Source organism: Fistularia commersonii, chromosome 29 (assembly GCF_037954325.1).
Source record: "Fistularia commersonii isolate RoL2024-O1a breed Wild chromosome 29, RoL_Fcom_v1.0, whole genome shotgun sequence".
Taxonomy (NCBI): Eukaryota; Metazoa; Chordata; class Actinopteri; order Syngnathiformes; family Fistulariidae; genus Fistularia; species Fistularia commersonii.
The window spans coordinates 5,213,746-5,228,138 of record NC_141312.1 but is presented as its reverse complement, the minus strand read 5'-3'; the positions used below and the strand labels follow the sequence as shown (position 1 = coordinate 5,228,138).

Sequence of the window (14,393 nt, the reverse complement as noted above, 5' to 3'; positions counted from 1 at the left end):
CTGCCCTCCGGCCGCTGACGCAGCCGCCGCGGCGGCGGCGGGAGGGGGGAGGGCGCCTCACGATCACTGCGGCAGCCGCTCCTAGACGCAGCCCGGGGGGGAAGAGGAGGACCGAGGATCCGTCGCTGGAAGGAGCGCGCTGCCCCGGTGCGGGGTGCTGCGGGGGGCGCGGGAGGGGGTGGGGGTCGGACATGCGTCCGGCCGAGCCGCAATGACGAGCCAGCGGAAGAAGGGCGCCAAGCTGCAGCTGCGGCGGTCGATCAGCGAGCAGCTGCGGGATTCCACGTCCAAGGCTTGGGATCTTCTCTGGAGGAACGTCCGGGAGAGGCGGCTCAGAGGTCAGGCAACTTCCATCCGCCGTCCGCCGACCCCTCACCCCCTCTTTGCGCTAGACTTTCAGCACAAATCTCTCGGCCTCGTACGGACACGGAGCTCCGGTGCACAAACTTATTCATCACATCCAGCCCTTTTCTCCTGTCGGCCGCGCGCTGCGCGCCCCCGGGGTATATTTCTGGGGAAGGTCATTGTCAGATTTAGTGTCCAGAAGAGCGCCGGCGTGAAACCCGACGCCGAGACCTCCGCGAACTGTGTTTTCATATGTAAAAAACAAACAAAAAACAGCGAGGTGTGTTTTGGCCCCCACCCCGCAGCTTGAAGGGTTTAGGGCCCCCCGGACTCCAATGCGCTTTTCCGTCCAAGGCTCGGAGGGCCGCACAGCCGCAGAGCCGCACAGCCGCAGCTGTCTCCGCGGGTTCATGTCATTCCAGAGATGTGCGCCTCTTAGGCAAATTAAACCGCCGGACACACACACACACACACACGCACACACGCACGCACGCACACATGTACGCACACATACACACACCGGACCACCGTGTCGGTCAGAACTCCAGCACCCACCGGGGGAAGTTGGCATTTTTTCCAGTGTTTTCAAGATGAGAAGCAGAGTCAGACAATCTTCACACACACACACAAACACACACACACACACACACACACACACACTGTTTGCAGCCCCAAAGCTCTTTGAGACCTATTGTTTTGGTCTTTTTTTTTAAAGCTACAGAGTTATTGTAAAGTCTACATGTCTGGGTTCGTATTGGATGTTAAAGTGTACATGTTTTGAAATGAAAACAAAAGCAAAAGTGTAAAATTATTGAACCATTCCAAAATGAAATAGTTAAAATGCATGAATGTAAAAAATGAAAAATAAAAATGAATATTGAAACATAAATAGGGGATAAAAGTACTTTAAAAAGTAAAATTTTCATTTCAAATTCAAAAATATAAAAATACAAAGTTAAAAAAATGTAAATATGTAAAAATATTTGGAATATTATCAATGTGTAATCATTTAAAAAGATTAAAAAAAAAGTAAAACATTCAAAGTATTAAAACATAATGGCATTTTAAATGTGAAGAAATAACTCCAGTCATAGACCTTAACATTATATTGCCCTAGAATGAATCCTGAGGGCCCCTGATCAATGTAACCAGTCAGAGATGGTGAAAACAGGCGTCAGAGAACACCTGCTGGCCCAGTAATCCTCTGACTTCTTACTTCTTACCCCTTCATCCTGTCCTAAAGCAAAAGCCCCCCTCCTAACCGCAGCCCCTCCCTCAGCCCACTACTTAACCCATCAGCTCTCAAGGCACACACTCCACATCTGTTTGGATGTGGATTTGGAGATTGGGAATCCTGAAAATGTGCACATCTGGTCTTATTGTTACAGTGGTATTTGGCGGACCCGTTCCCACTCGCGAATCAGTAAAAGCTGTGGAACGTTGCATAAGGAAGTCTGTGTCAGTAAGTTTATTTTTCAGGGTCGGGGACCATTTGATACTTTAGAAGGGACTTCATGATTCCGATATGATTCCGATCAATGAAACCAAAATCTGCGGTTGAGTCTTAGAAACGCCTCAGTGCGAACGTGGAACGGCGGCGCCACCGCCGCCGCCGGACTTCTAAGTGTGATTGTGTCCGCGAGGCCATCCAATCGTGTTTCTGTGTGAAAGCTGAAGGGACACAAAAGCACCTGGATTTAGTTGTAATCCTACAGATTTTTAGGTTAGGAGTGGGGGGCAGGGGCTCCCTTCGCGTGTGGGATTTGCGGATTTTATTTTCTCCGTTGTTAGTCTGCGCGTGCGTGTTTGCCTGTGTGTGTGTGTTTGTGTGCGCATACGCGCTTGTTTGTTTGGCAACATACATATAAGTGGTTAACGCAAACATGCGTCTTCCCTCAAGGCAGCACCACCTTTTCAAAGAAAAGCCTTCAAATAAGAAATTCATTAAAGTAGTTTTGTTTGCATTATTAAGGTCAGTGCCGGTGTTTTATAATCGATTTAGATTTGAGAATCCGCTTCTGTTCTGACCTTTTGCCGACCCCAAAGCCTCGCTGGTTTTCTTTAACAGAGGAAAACTCTGAGTCTTAACTATTTGGGAGCTATTTGGGGAATTTCATATAAAAACACATATTTAAAGGTGAAAATAATAAAAAAATAAATCAGTTAAACAACAGATTATAAAGAGTAAAATAGCCAACACTGATATTCATGGAAACCAAACAGACTTTTTCAGCTTGTAAGTCAAGGGCGCCGTAAAAAGCCATGAGTGTGAGTGAGTGAAGATGTGCATGAGTGTCTCCGACATCTTGATGCCATTTTGAATATTTATTCCATTCCTCTAAATGTGATCGGGTTTTTTTTTTTTTTTTTTTTTTTTTTTCGCCCGACGCCGCTCGCCTGAAAAAACCCCGGCAGCTGTGAGGAAAACAACGGTCACATGAGACGAGTGCTTATACCGAGTGTCTCCGGACTCCCTGACGGGTTGAAGTACATTTTGTGTTGCTATGAATTCACTGGAAGTCTGTCAGACTCTTTTTCTCTTTCAAAAAATATTCTCACGAGACGGTCGAAAAACATGCAGTATGTTCTTCGGAGACCTTAAAGTGCCCGGAAGGTGTGAACGAGAGAGCGAACGGTTGAGTGTCTCGATATGACGCCGACTAGCGACGGGTCCAGGGTGAACCCTGCCTCTCGCCCAGTGCAGATCATGGATGAATGAATGAATGAATACATGAATCCTCTCTCAATTTTGCTGTTATGACCAAAGACCAAAGCGCGATCTTTGTTTCGAACTCTGAGCTACATCCCATCCCCCGCGTGGCTTATTTTTACCTGTCAAATTCTTCCATTCTTCCGATAGCACGGGTTGCCAAATATGGCCGTCCAAAATATGCAGTCCTTTATAAATATCTGCCAAGGGGGGACGAGCTTCACCGTGATGAACAATGCACCCCAAACAAAACTACGTGCTTATTTAATCTGCTTTCTAAATCTGTAATTTTCATCATCAAATGGTCCCCTTCAGTCAAATGTCCCAATATATAAGTGCATCGTGGTTACAGAGCTGGGGCATTTAGAGTATTAACTCAGTACTCTATTCATACACATAAAATATTTCTCGCGTCTGTGGATTATTTTAGATAACATGAAGGAACAGGTTGGTTTTCATGCAAAAGGCGCATGTGGTTATCAAGACACAAACACTCGTGGCTGAATCTTGTGCCTAAAAGGTCCATTAAATATGCAGAGACACTTTTCCAACCCTTCAAAATTGACCCATTGTCCGTTAGTCAAAAAAGTCATTCATAAATGTGTAATATATTATTATAATCACCTGCTAAGTACCTCATATGTGCGTTGCAATGAGGTCTGTTGTGTGTGTGTGTGTGTGTGTTGTCTTGGGCGGCCTCCGGGGGGCAGTCTAACCAAAACAAACCGCATCACTGAGTTATTTTTTTTCAACATTAACAACTTTTTTTTGAGAGTGTTTTCTTTGGGATGCAGACTGGAAGTTGTTCGCCCCAGCTTGAAGATTAGACGTGTGTGTGTGTGTGTGTGTGTATTGGTGTACATGTGAGCCTGCTGAAATGAGATTGACTTTGCAATGACCTACTTTCCACGTGCACGCCTGTCGCTCTCTAACCCCCCCTGCCTGTTTACCTCCCAAAAATAAATTAAAACGGATCTGTCTTGCAAATCCTCACTGGGCCAAACCGGGCCACACTGGGTCCTCCTCACCGCGCTCCGTACGTTGGTCTGTGTGTCTTGGTAATTGTCCAACAACGGTTACACACACACACACCAATCAGATTCTTGGCCTGCTTTGCTCGAGGGTGTGTGTGGACGGCATGTAGGTATGTTGTTTTTTGAATGCGACGTAATTTCAGCTGATAGTCGGCACTGCTCCGCGTCGGTGACAATAGCTGTGGTCCTGCACGCATTCCTCAGCGCTGTCACACACCCACACACACCCCATTGTTCCGTCCGGTCTGATCTCACATGAGGACATGAGGTTTTTCTTGACCTATCCCATCACATCTTGAATACGCTCTCACACTCGCGGGCTCTCGCTCTGCGTGGTTCATCCCCAAAAATATATATTTGGCAAATTCTCGCGGGGGCCAAAGGCGTCCCCTCATGTCTCAGGCCATTGGCCTTTGGTCACGTGTTGGCAGGAAAAGCATGGCATTGTTTGTCTTTCTCCCGCCCCGGTTGAGAATTGTTCGAAGGACGGCGTCCGCCGGCCAAGTCAGGTGGTGCGACGAAGCCTCCGTGTTTTGGTTTGACTGCAGCGAGCTGAAGGGAGGAGGCCGGTGGGTGGGAGTTGGTTCTGCTTCCAGTGAGGGCATGTAAGAGGCAGGAATTCAGAAGGAGTGCTCGCACAACGGCGACTCAGGACGAGAGGGAGAGAGCGAGAGAGCGAGCGAGCGGGGTTTTTTTTTTTTTTTTAGTCTGTGAGGATAACGGTGGTGGACGTTATGGACGCGGACGCTCGGGTGAGTGTGGGCGGCGCAGGCACCACAGAAGAAGAAAGCGCGGGCGTCGTTAAAGAATCAGCGGTAAACAGTCGGGACTTAAAAACAACCGGTGGAAATGACAGGGACGTCGGGGTCGCCGGGAAATGCGGGGAGCAGACGAGCGCGGCTGCCGACCGCGGGGACATCCGCGACCTCGCCGACCTCGTGGACGGTCTGGATCCAAGTGGAAAAAGCGAAAGCGCCACCTGCGAGAGCGACAGCGACAGCGCCAGCGAGACGACCTGCCTGGAGGTCATGACCCCCGACGGACAGGACTACTACCTGAGGCTGGGCGAGACCCCGCGGCGGCGCTCCGCCCTTCGCCTCTCGCGCCTCATCGCCCGTCAGCAGTTGCTTCGGAGGCTGTCGCAAGGTAGAGCCGAGGAGCCTCCTTTGGTATTTGTGACTTTAGGGAATAGATGCACTTGGTTTTATTGCCACGATCTCATAAAAGCGAGGGACAGGTACATCTATATCTCATTAAGTTATTAGAACTGGACAGCAGATGGAATGGATTTAAAGTCACCCTAATGTTGCTCTAAACCCGCTTTTATCAACGTTCGTCTTGTGATTTTTCAGCTCATGTGATTTAAACGTTCGCCGAGCTAAAGCAGATGATATCGGATTTAAACAAAGTGTGCTCTGATGAGGAGAGTGTCAGTTGAAGAACACCGGATTCTCTTGTATCTGTCCGGTTGTAATTTGAAATGAACATTTCCCGCCCGCCGCGCTCACGTCCTATCTCAAATAAGCAGCGGAGAGAGAACGGCGGTACGAATCAAAACCTTTTAATTGTCTTTTTAAAAATTCCGCAGGATAGCACGAAAGCGATCATTTGAGCGAAAACCAACCCCCTTTTCTCAAAATCTCAAAAGGAAACGTCCCTGAAAGTATTCTCGTATTTATTCACTCGCTCCCGGTGGAATTCAGCTCGGAAGCTGATAAATGCATATTTTGGATCAGATAAGGCTCAGATAAGGCCCGGAGAGCTTCGATAAGTCAGATCGACAGTAAAGTTGACATGAATGAAGTGATTTTTGTTAAAAAAAAAACAAAACACGCTTCATTGGCAAGTGCTTTCACGCAGCTCGCAGCCAAAACTCCCACTCTCTGCTTTTCCTCAGCTGGACATACGGAGCCACTTCTCCTCCATAAATGTCTTTCATAAATCTGACAGAAGTCATAACAAACCTTTAAAGGATTGCGGTGTTTTTGTTTAAGTCTGTGTCTTCCCTGCCTTCCCTGGCCGGCCGCTATGCTATGTATTCCATTGTTACCCCCCTCCCGCCTCCCCTCGACCCCCCCGAACTTCCCCTTACATGACTGGTGTTTCCCGGGGAGTAAACAAAACAAAATGAAATAGCCGCAGCAAAAGCGTCGGGTTGTTCCTAAGGGTTTCTTGTACGAGATGAAATGGCTTCCTCTGTGTGCTGAGCTGCAACTGACTTGAGAGTAACTTGTGTCAATCCGTTAGATATTTTCCAGATTAACGCTGATATTGTTTTTGTTATTCAACGATACTGCGTTATGTTACAATGAAATCATGTGACCGAGCCAATTAGAGGGCCTTTGTGTTTTCATTATGCAAACAAATGATAGGCCATTCAATAGAGACTGAATATCATCAGTGGAAAGAAAAGGGCTTCATGCACGGAAAATTGTCCTATGCTGTGTTTCAGAATATAATATCATGTGCCTTTAGTCGGCCCACAATTAGGACATTTTATGCAAAAATCCCAAATTTAGTTGCGTTTTTTTTTTTTTTTTGCAAATTGCATACAAGTAATTATTGCTGGAGCAGCTTCAAGCTCAATTTCCAGGACGCTTACAGTTGTGTTGCCGTAAACTAGAGCTCTTTGGCATCAACTCAACGCTTCGTCGTCCAAACTAGAGGACATGAGGATGGTTCAGAGAACATCAGAGCTTCATGGAATCACCCTGATATTTATTTTCATCCAAAAATGTACTTTCCTCCACTTTGTTTCACTGGTGGGTTCTTTCCCAGTTCTCCGGCGTGAGGCTAAACTGCATCGGTTGTGGTTGTGAACGAGACAGTGAACGGTTGGCTACCTGGCTTAGTGATTGACAGGTCCGGGGTGCACAACAGCCCACAGTCAGAACCACACGTGTGCACGTCATATGAAGAACTTGAGAAGTACAGTAGTTTGAATGCACAGTTCCTCCTAGTATACTGCAAGTAAAATTTATGTTAGAATACTTGCATCTCCCAACATCATATTCTGGATATGGTGTTCTTTCTCTGATAGTCGATTGAATGAATGAGTGAATGAATGAATGAATGAATGAAGAGTTTCAGTCATTCATTATCCCACATATCATTGGGAGATAGATGGCGTCCACCCTGGACCCGCTGCCAGTCGATCACAGGGTCACATATAGAGACATGCAACCTTTCACTCATTCATTTACACGTTACATAGAGACGTACAACCACTCGCTCACTCATTCACTCGTCATTTGGAGACACACCGCACGGTACGACCGTTCAGTCCCTCCTCCACTCAGCATAGAGACATGCAACCATTCAGTCAGTCATTCACGCAGAGATCCCGAAAAGAACCCCTGCAAAAGAGTAGCTCCGCCTCTCAGCATCCGATCACGACGTCCCATCAATCGGCGGGTCGTTTAATCTGATCGGAGTGTTTTTTCAAGCGAGCTGTTCTGGACCGAACGGTGTGTTTTCCTTTTCCTCGTGATTCACCATGAATCATTGCTCATGTAGGAATAAGGTGCAGAAATGCGTCAGGTCTTGTGTCCCCTCCCTCACTAATACATTTGTCTCTGCAAGCCAAATCTTGTATGAAGATTCAAAGAAATTACATCTGCGGCGAGGAGCGAGGGTGATATGACAGCTGCAACGGGTGAGGAATGTACGTGGAGAAGCAAGTTTCTGCCTGTACTGCTGTTGGCTTCAAATATGATTTCAAACTCTCACCTCTGTACTTCTGGAGTATCGAAATCACACACACACACACACACACTCCCCCAAAGTTGCGTTCCTGCTGCTTGGATTTACAGTTAAATTAGATAAAACAATATCTAAAAATACACGAGTACTTAAATCATATCTCGAAGTGCACGCCCCTCTCCAACCATTAAGATTCACATTCACCCATGGCCTACATACTGATAACATTTTTCGATGACTATTTATTCCTGTTACCTTTCCAGCAGCAAGGGGCAACGCGTTGGTAAACATTTATCATCTACGCATATTATTTTACCCTGTAGCAGAGACGCGAGTAAAGCGCAATGAATATTGATGGGCCCCTTTCACAGAGGCTGTTTTACCACATCCTAGCGAGGAAAATACAAATTCCATCAACGCAAATGAATTGCTTTATTACATCCAAGCAGATCCGTTGGGTCGGCGCCGACAAAACATGTATTAATCCCGTAAATTACACATTTGTCGGCCAAAGAAACTCCCAAATGGAACAATGACTCATTTATAACCGATTTTACCCAAACCTGTGCATGATCGGGGTTCGGTGGTACAGCACGCACTGGTTTATGGGAATTTGAGGTTTGTTTTGCCGGTAGAGATTTAGCAATATAGTCGGTATGCACGAATCATGACAGAATTCTCGGCCGATGATGCAGAGCCTCCTGCCTCATTGAGGAATGCGATTCAGGAAGGCACTCCTCGCGGGTTCAAATAAAATAAGGAAACGAGTAAAATAGCAGTTTGGAACGGGGTCGTTTTCGGCGTTAGCTGAGCGGTGTCTCGGCGTGAGCTGCTGGATTCTTCACCTGCTCTACTTAGTGATTTTTAAAACATCTGCTGGATGCCACGCTAAACTCAAAAACACCAACGTCCAAAAAATACTCAACAATATCATTCCGTAGAAATAATGGCCCGTTGAAAGAACCACTCTCCCTCTAAATATTGCATTTGAGCACGCAATTACGACAATCTGCCTTTTCTGTAATTAAAGAAAATATTTCAGGAAAAAGAGATTCTTGCAGATTGTTAAAAGCCTCATCTCGCCCAGTCCTTTAAGAGTCATTCTTCAAACCGCAGCCTCTTAAAACACATTCGGCGCATCATGCATTATTCAGGGCTTGTCAGACCTCGAATGGATGCATTAGTGTTGTCGTTCTCGAAGGTCTCCTCTCTTTTTTGGGCGGATGATGGAGATCGGATACAGCTTGGCGACTTATCATCTCCTGCTCATTCTGTGTTTTGATGTTGAGCAGTAATACACGAAGATAAGAAGCAACACCTCCCCTGCTCTTTGAATAATGACGGCCTGAGGTCCCGCAACACAGAAATGTATCGGGACGCCGTTCTATCGCCCCCTGCTGGAGAAAAATAGCACAACTTCTGCTCACCTCATCTATTATATTGAGCGCCGGCAGACAGTCTCACCTCTCGGCTTACGTGCCGGTAATAACCCAGGACGTCCCGGGCTCGCGCAATTCCGGCCGGACTTCACCGCCCCCATTCCTCATTTATCGACGCGCAGGAGTCAATGTGCCTGATCCCACACCGATTTCATGCCAGCGTTCATTCTGTCCTCCACGGTGCATTCCTGAGGCCTCGGCTTCGGCCCAGATGAACCATATGGGACGGAGCGCACATATGTCTCTTTAATGCGCCTCCTTTTTTTTCTTTCTTCCCCCCTCACCCATCACTTCTCCTCTGCTTTCTTCACTTTTTTTTTTGTTGCTCTTAAACATGAAGTACTAAGTGCTTTAGCGTATGTGGGAATATGGCTTCATTCCAGGTATGTGCCTATTTTGTGCGCATGCCTGTGTATTGAGGAACTATTACTTAATGCCTACGCAGCTTTACTAAACACGATCGACTATTCTTTGCATTATTAGTATTGTTTAACAAACGCGGCGTGTTTAGTTATCAGCATGTTTAATACAAAACGACCCGACGATGTTTGAGCTCATTATCCATCGGGGTGCTTATCCCAGCTGAGCACCACTGACATATTAAGTCCAGCAACTTCCTGTTGCTGTACTTAGCTCACACGCCGCTCTGGACGCATGGGAAATTCGAGGCAGGAAATGATGTCAGCCGAGGCAACACTGAGACCCAGTATGAGACAGACATAACACCGAGAAGACTGCCGTGCAAAAAGAGGCTGGCGGGTTCTAAGATACAAAGACGGTTTTAAATTATTGTGCGAGGAAAAAAAGCGCCCAAGCAGAGCAGAGCTGTGATAATACTGGGCCGCTTGTGCTGCATGAATTACGCAACATAGCTGGCACTCACGTTATGTAAGGAATTACCTTACAGCCCCCTTTGTCCCACACATGCATGTCCACATTCACCCCCCCCTACACACACACACACACACACACACACACACACACACACACACACACACACACACACATACCATCTGTCCACCTCCCCTGCTGTGGTCCCGGTGGCTCGCTGCCTGTTGTCATATATTCTACGCAGCAGGAATGCCGGGATGTGGAATGGACCGAAGGGAAAAGGACAGCAGGCTGCTCGGATTAGCTCCGTCGGACGGCACATGTGTGTGTGTGTGTGTGTGTTTGTGTGTGTGTGTGTGTGTGTGTCTTGCGTCCGGTTACTAACACGTATGCGGACTAATTAATCTCTTGATTAAATTCTACACAGATGAATGCCTATACTTTGTTCCCACACTAACAAAAGCGATGCCACTTGGCACCTTCATGCGTAGAAACAGAGCTAATTGCATGTGCGGAAGTGCGGCGACCGGAAGCATCCTCGCTCTGCGAAGTAACAATATCAGGCTTCAAGTGCGGTTTTAATTACTTTTTAATCTAGCGGTAGAAAATTTGTTGTGCGTACTCAGCGGCGACGGGGATTTAAAAGCGGCGGTCTCTTGTCGACCACAGATAAGCTAGTTATTTGTTTGTGAAGTGCACAAGAAGAAACAATAGGAGACAAAAATGTTTTGCACAAATATGGAGTTGTACCAGAAAACATCTGGCAGTGTTTTTTTTTTTTTTTTTTTTTCCACAGCTGCTAGTTTGATGCTCTAGTTAGTGTTAAGAAGATGATTCATGTGGGATTGACTTGGATTCATCGCCTCCAGGTCGTGGCGGAGGAGTTTGTGCGTCCTGAGGTTCAGGGGGAGGCACGCGGTCGTTCCGATGCAGAAAGTTGTCGGAGGTGAGGGTTCAGACCAGGAACAATGCAGAAGCACGGCGATAATGAGCAATACGAGGTTGGGCGTCTCGCCCGGATTGGAACGACCCTCCTGGAGCGCGGCCTGTGAGGGGGGGAGCCCGCCGGAGAGCACCTGGGCTCGGCCCCGGAGGGGTCGGTCAGGAACAGCCTGAACAAACAACGTGGAGAAGTTCATCCTGACGACGGGGGGACGGCGGTGCCGCAGTTCAGGTGGAGGGCGTCCGACGTGGGCGCCTCGGGATCGCGGTGACGTGCGGCGATCGGGATGAGAATCGATCCCTCTGTCCCGGAAACCGGCGGATCGTTCCCCCGGGTCTGAGGAGAGGAACACGAGTCCTGGAACGGACGTCGGGAAAGGTGGATCGGTTTACCGCCAAACACCTCTGCGGCCCGGCGGGAGCCAGGTCCTGGATTCAAACCCGTTGGCGGCATCCGTCTATATTTTTCAGCGTTCTCTGTGAAATCTCACACTTCGGGAAAACATCTCCGCTTTACGATAACCCGGTTTCCAACAACACTTCCAGCTTTAGATTGTGTAAATAAGCAGCTGGTGTGGTATGTCTTCCTCCCCGTGGTTTTCCCACAGGGTCCGTCCGCCCCCCCCCCCCCCCCCCCTCGCCCCCTCCTCTTCCAGCTGTCTGTCCGTCTAATCCTCGTTGCATTCTCTGACTCACTGGGGGCAACATCTGGATTGTGCTAAATGTTGTTGCTGGCGTGTGGAATACATGTGTGTGCGCGCACACCGGATTCTCCCACACGTTGTTCCGCGCCGCCGCATTGCAGAATATAATAGGCCGAGGTCGGACTCTCCTGCCAGCGGGTCCGGCTGACACGAGCCGCCGTCGCTCGGTGACCTCAGAGCTCCGGCCGGAAGGAGCCGGCCCCCCCCCCCCTCGGCGGAGGCGACGGGGCGAGCGCTGGGCCAGGATGACCGAGGGGATCGGGAGAGGTGACGTCGGCTAGTTGGCTAGCGACGGGCACGAGAGACCCGGGAAGGTCTCCGCGAAAGAAGGGGCTCGTGGATGAAGGGATGAGCAAGCGTTCGGAGAAGGACTGCGGAAGGTTGAGATGGGTGGAAAGCGCGACGTCTAGGCGGCGGTAAGAGGATCTAGAAGGAGTCGGAGAAGGAGAGAAGATGTAAAAATAGAGAGGTATTGTATTCGGAGTCTGACTGAGCGGCAAGTGCAGGAGAGGAGAGGAGAAAATTAAAGGGAAGGGAAAACCTGCATGGGGCATGCCGGGAGAGGGAGGCACACTTGTAAACATAAGTGTCGGCGAGCCGGCGGAGGAAAAAGCGCCGGATCGCCGCGACTCGATGGAAATCTGGACGGTAGCGGAGGGATGTGTCATGAGATGAGGAGGGACTCTCGCGCGGAATAAAGGCGAAGGAAATCGGAGCATGTCCTCGGCGGGACCATGAGGACTTCAAGTAAGTTTCCGAAGCCTTTTTTTTTTTTTTTCCACCTCCCTGACTCTGCACACAGGAGTTCTGGCGAAACGCGGCACTCGCCAGGAGTTTATTTTCGGCGCGTTCCGGAATATTTTTTCTATTTTACTCCGCTCCACGTCTGACTCCGGGGCAGAGGAGCTATTCTCAGGATGCTCGCTGAGGGATGTAATTGCCGGATTGCGGTGAAAAGAATCATTTCCTCCGACCGGTCTCTCTCCCGACGGCGGAGGCTGTTTTTATTGCCCGGCTGAACTTTGTGCCCTCCGCGCCGCCCGCACCGACGCGTGAACCAGACAAGTGAGCGTGATTGAGAGCGGTTTGAAGGGGGTTTTGAGAGAAGGTGTGAGGATGATGTCGCTGTTTTTGAGCATTGCGGAAAACAATTAACCAACTCAGATCATTTGCATTTCAGAAAACAAACCAGTACCCACACTGATTTTATATCGTTTTAGTCATTTTCAGCTCGTCACGGACGGGGATCGGGCGCGTTTCTTTACGTCTCTCAGTCCGTCGTTGAAAGGATGAATGTAAAATTGAGAAGGAATCTCCCGACTCGGACGCATATGGATGGCAGATTTACGTTTTTAAGGACAAAAACGGCGAGAGCTTAGCTGACAGAAATGACAATCCTTATCCCGGATATCCGGATATCAGTGTTAAAAGCCCTTATTTATAGCAAGTAAATCCCTAATTTCTCTCTGCTTTTCTATCATTATGAATAATGACCATTTCAGGAACTCCCCACCACCACCACTGTAAAGTCATATTTCTGTTGTCAGAAGTACGCATGGGGTCGGGCAGTGGTGGGTCACTGAGTAAAAGCCAAAAGCACTAACATCAAGAGCAATTATTTAGTGTAACAACTTAGTCTGATGTCAATGGGGGGGGGGATTAACAAGAGAAAAGTTGTTTTTTTTAAGTTATGTCAACGTATATCACAGATGTCATGAAATTAATGTATGTGAAAGTGAAAAACATTCCCATTTTTTGATTTGTAATGACTCAAATTATATACTTATTATTGGTGGATTTATTTGTTTATATATCCTTTAATTTAGCTGATCTTAACTTTACATAAGCTGAAAGGAACAGTGTGTTCACTTTGAAACACGAGCTGCAGGTGGAGTTGTGTGTGTGTGTGTGTGAGTGTGTGTGAGGGTTTTGTTTTGTTTTTTTTTCAATCTGAAAGCAGATGAAATCATTGTTAATATACATGACAAAAAAAAATAAGGGCTTGCTGGCACCAGGAGTCACCGAGGTGTCTGTGTCAGCAGCACCGAGGCACTCGGACTCGGCCAGTAAAGAAAATAAATCCACGCAAGCACGAACAATTAAGCAGAGTGTGCAGTAAATATGCTCGGGGGGAAAAAAAAAAGCAGTAAAACAAATGCCTGTAAAATGTCTGTTGGTGCTGGCGGCAGCGGCTGACGGGGTGCGGTGCCATATAACCCTGCAAACCTTGTTAAATGTATGCATTTAGAGTCGAGATCTGCTCTTTGTGTATCGGGGTGAGTGATATTTGAAAATACAGCGTTCGCTGCTCTGTAAAGCGTCCCTTTTGGCTTTTGAGGAAAAAAAAAAAAAAGCATTTTTCTCACTGGCAAACTGCCAGCCCCCCTCCCCTCAAGTTGTAATTCAAACGAATTCCCAGAGCAAATTTAAATTCTCCCAGACTTTTCTCCTCCGCATGCCAGGATAGAAATCCCAGAAAAAAAAAGTAAAAAAAAAAAAAAAAAAAAAAAAAAGGGGACAATTTCACCCTCTTTGTTTTTTCGCCCTGGTTCACATTCCGAGAGCGAACGATAAAGACATCAGGTCGGGCCTGTGAAAGTCATCGCCGGCGAGGGAAATCTGAAAATTTAACTGTCCTCTATATGATGTGATATAACAGTTTGTGGACTGAGCAAGTCCTGAATGT

General features: G+C 47.7%; 1 protein-coding gene across 3 annotated transcripts in view; it reads left to right on the top strand.

The window, feature by feature from the left end:
• The first annotated feature begins 200 nt into the window (after window positions 1-200).
• Window positions 201-14,393, top strand: part of stard13a (StAR related lipid transfer domain containing 13a) — a 28,612-nt gene continuing 14,419 nt past the window's right edge. Inside the window, exon 1 of one of the 3 annotated variants that reach the window (XM_086176700.1) lies at window positions 201-338. In XM_086176700.1, the coding sequence (XP_086032826.1) occupies window positions 212-338 (127 nt within the window). In that variant the 5' untranslated portion in view covers window positions 201-211. Of the gene's footprint in view, window positions 339-4,760; window positions 5,236-11,749; window positions 12,455-14,393 lie in introns of those variants that run through there. The other 2 variants (XM_086176699.1, XM_086176701.1) reach the window with 2 other exon arrangements.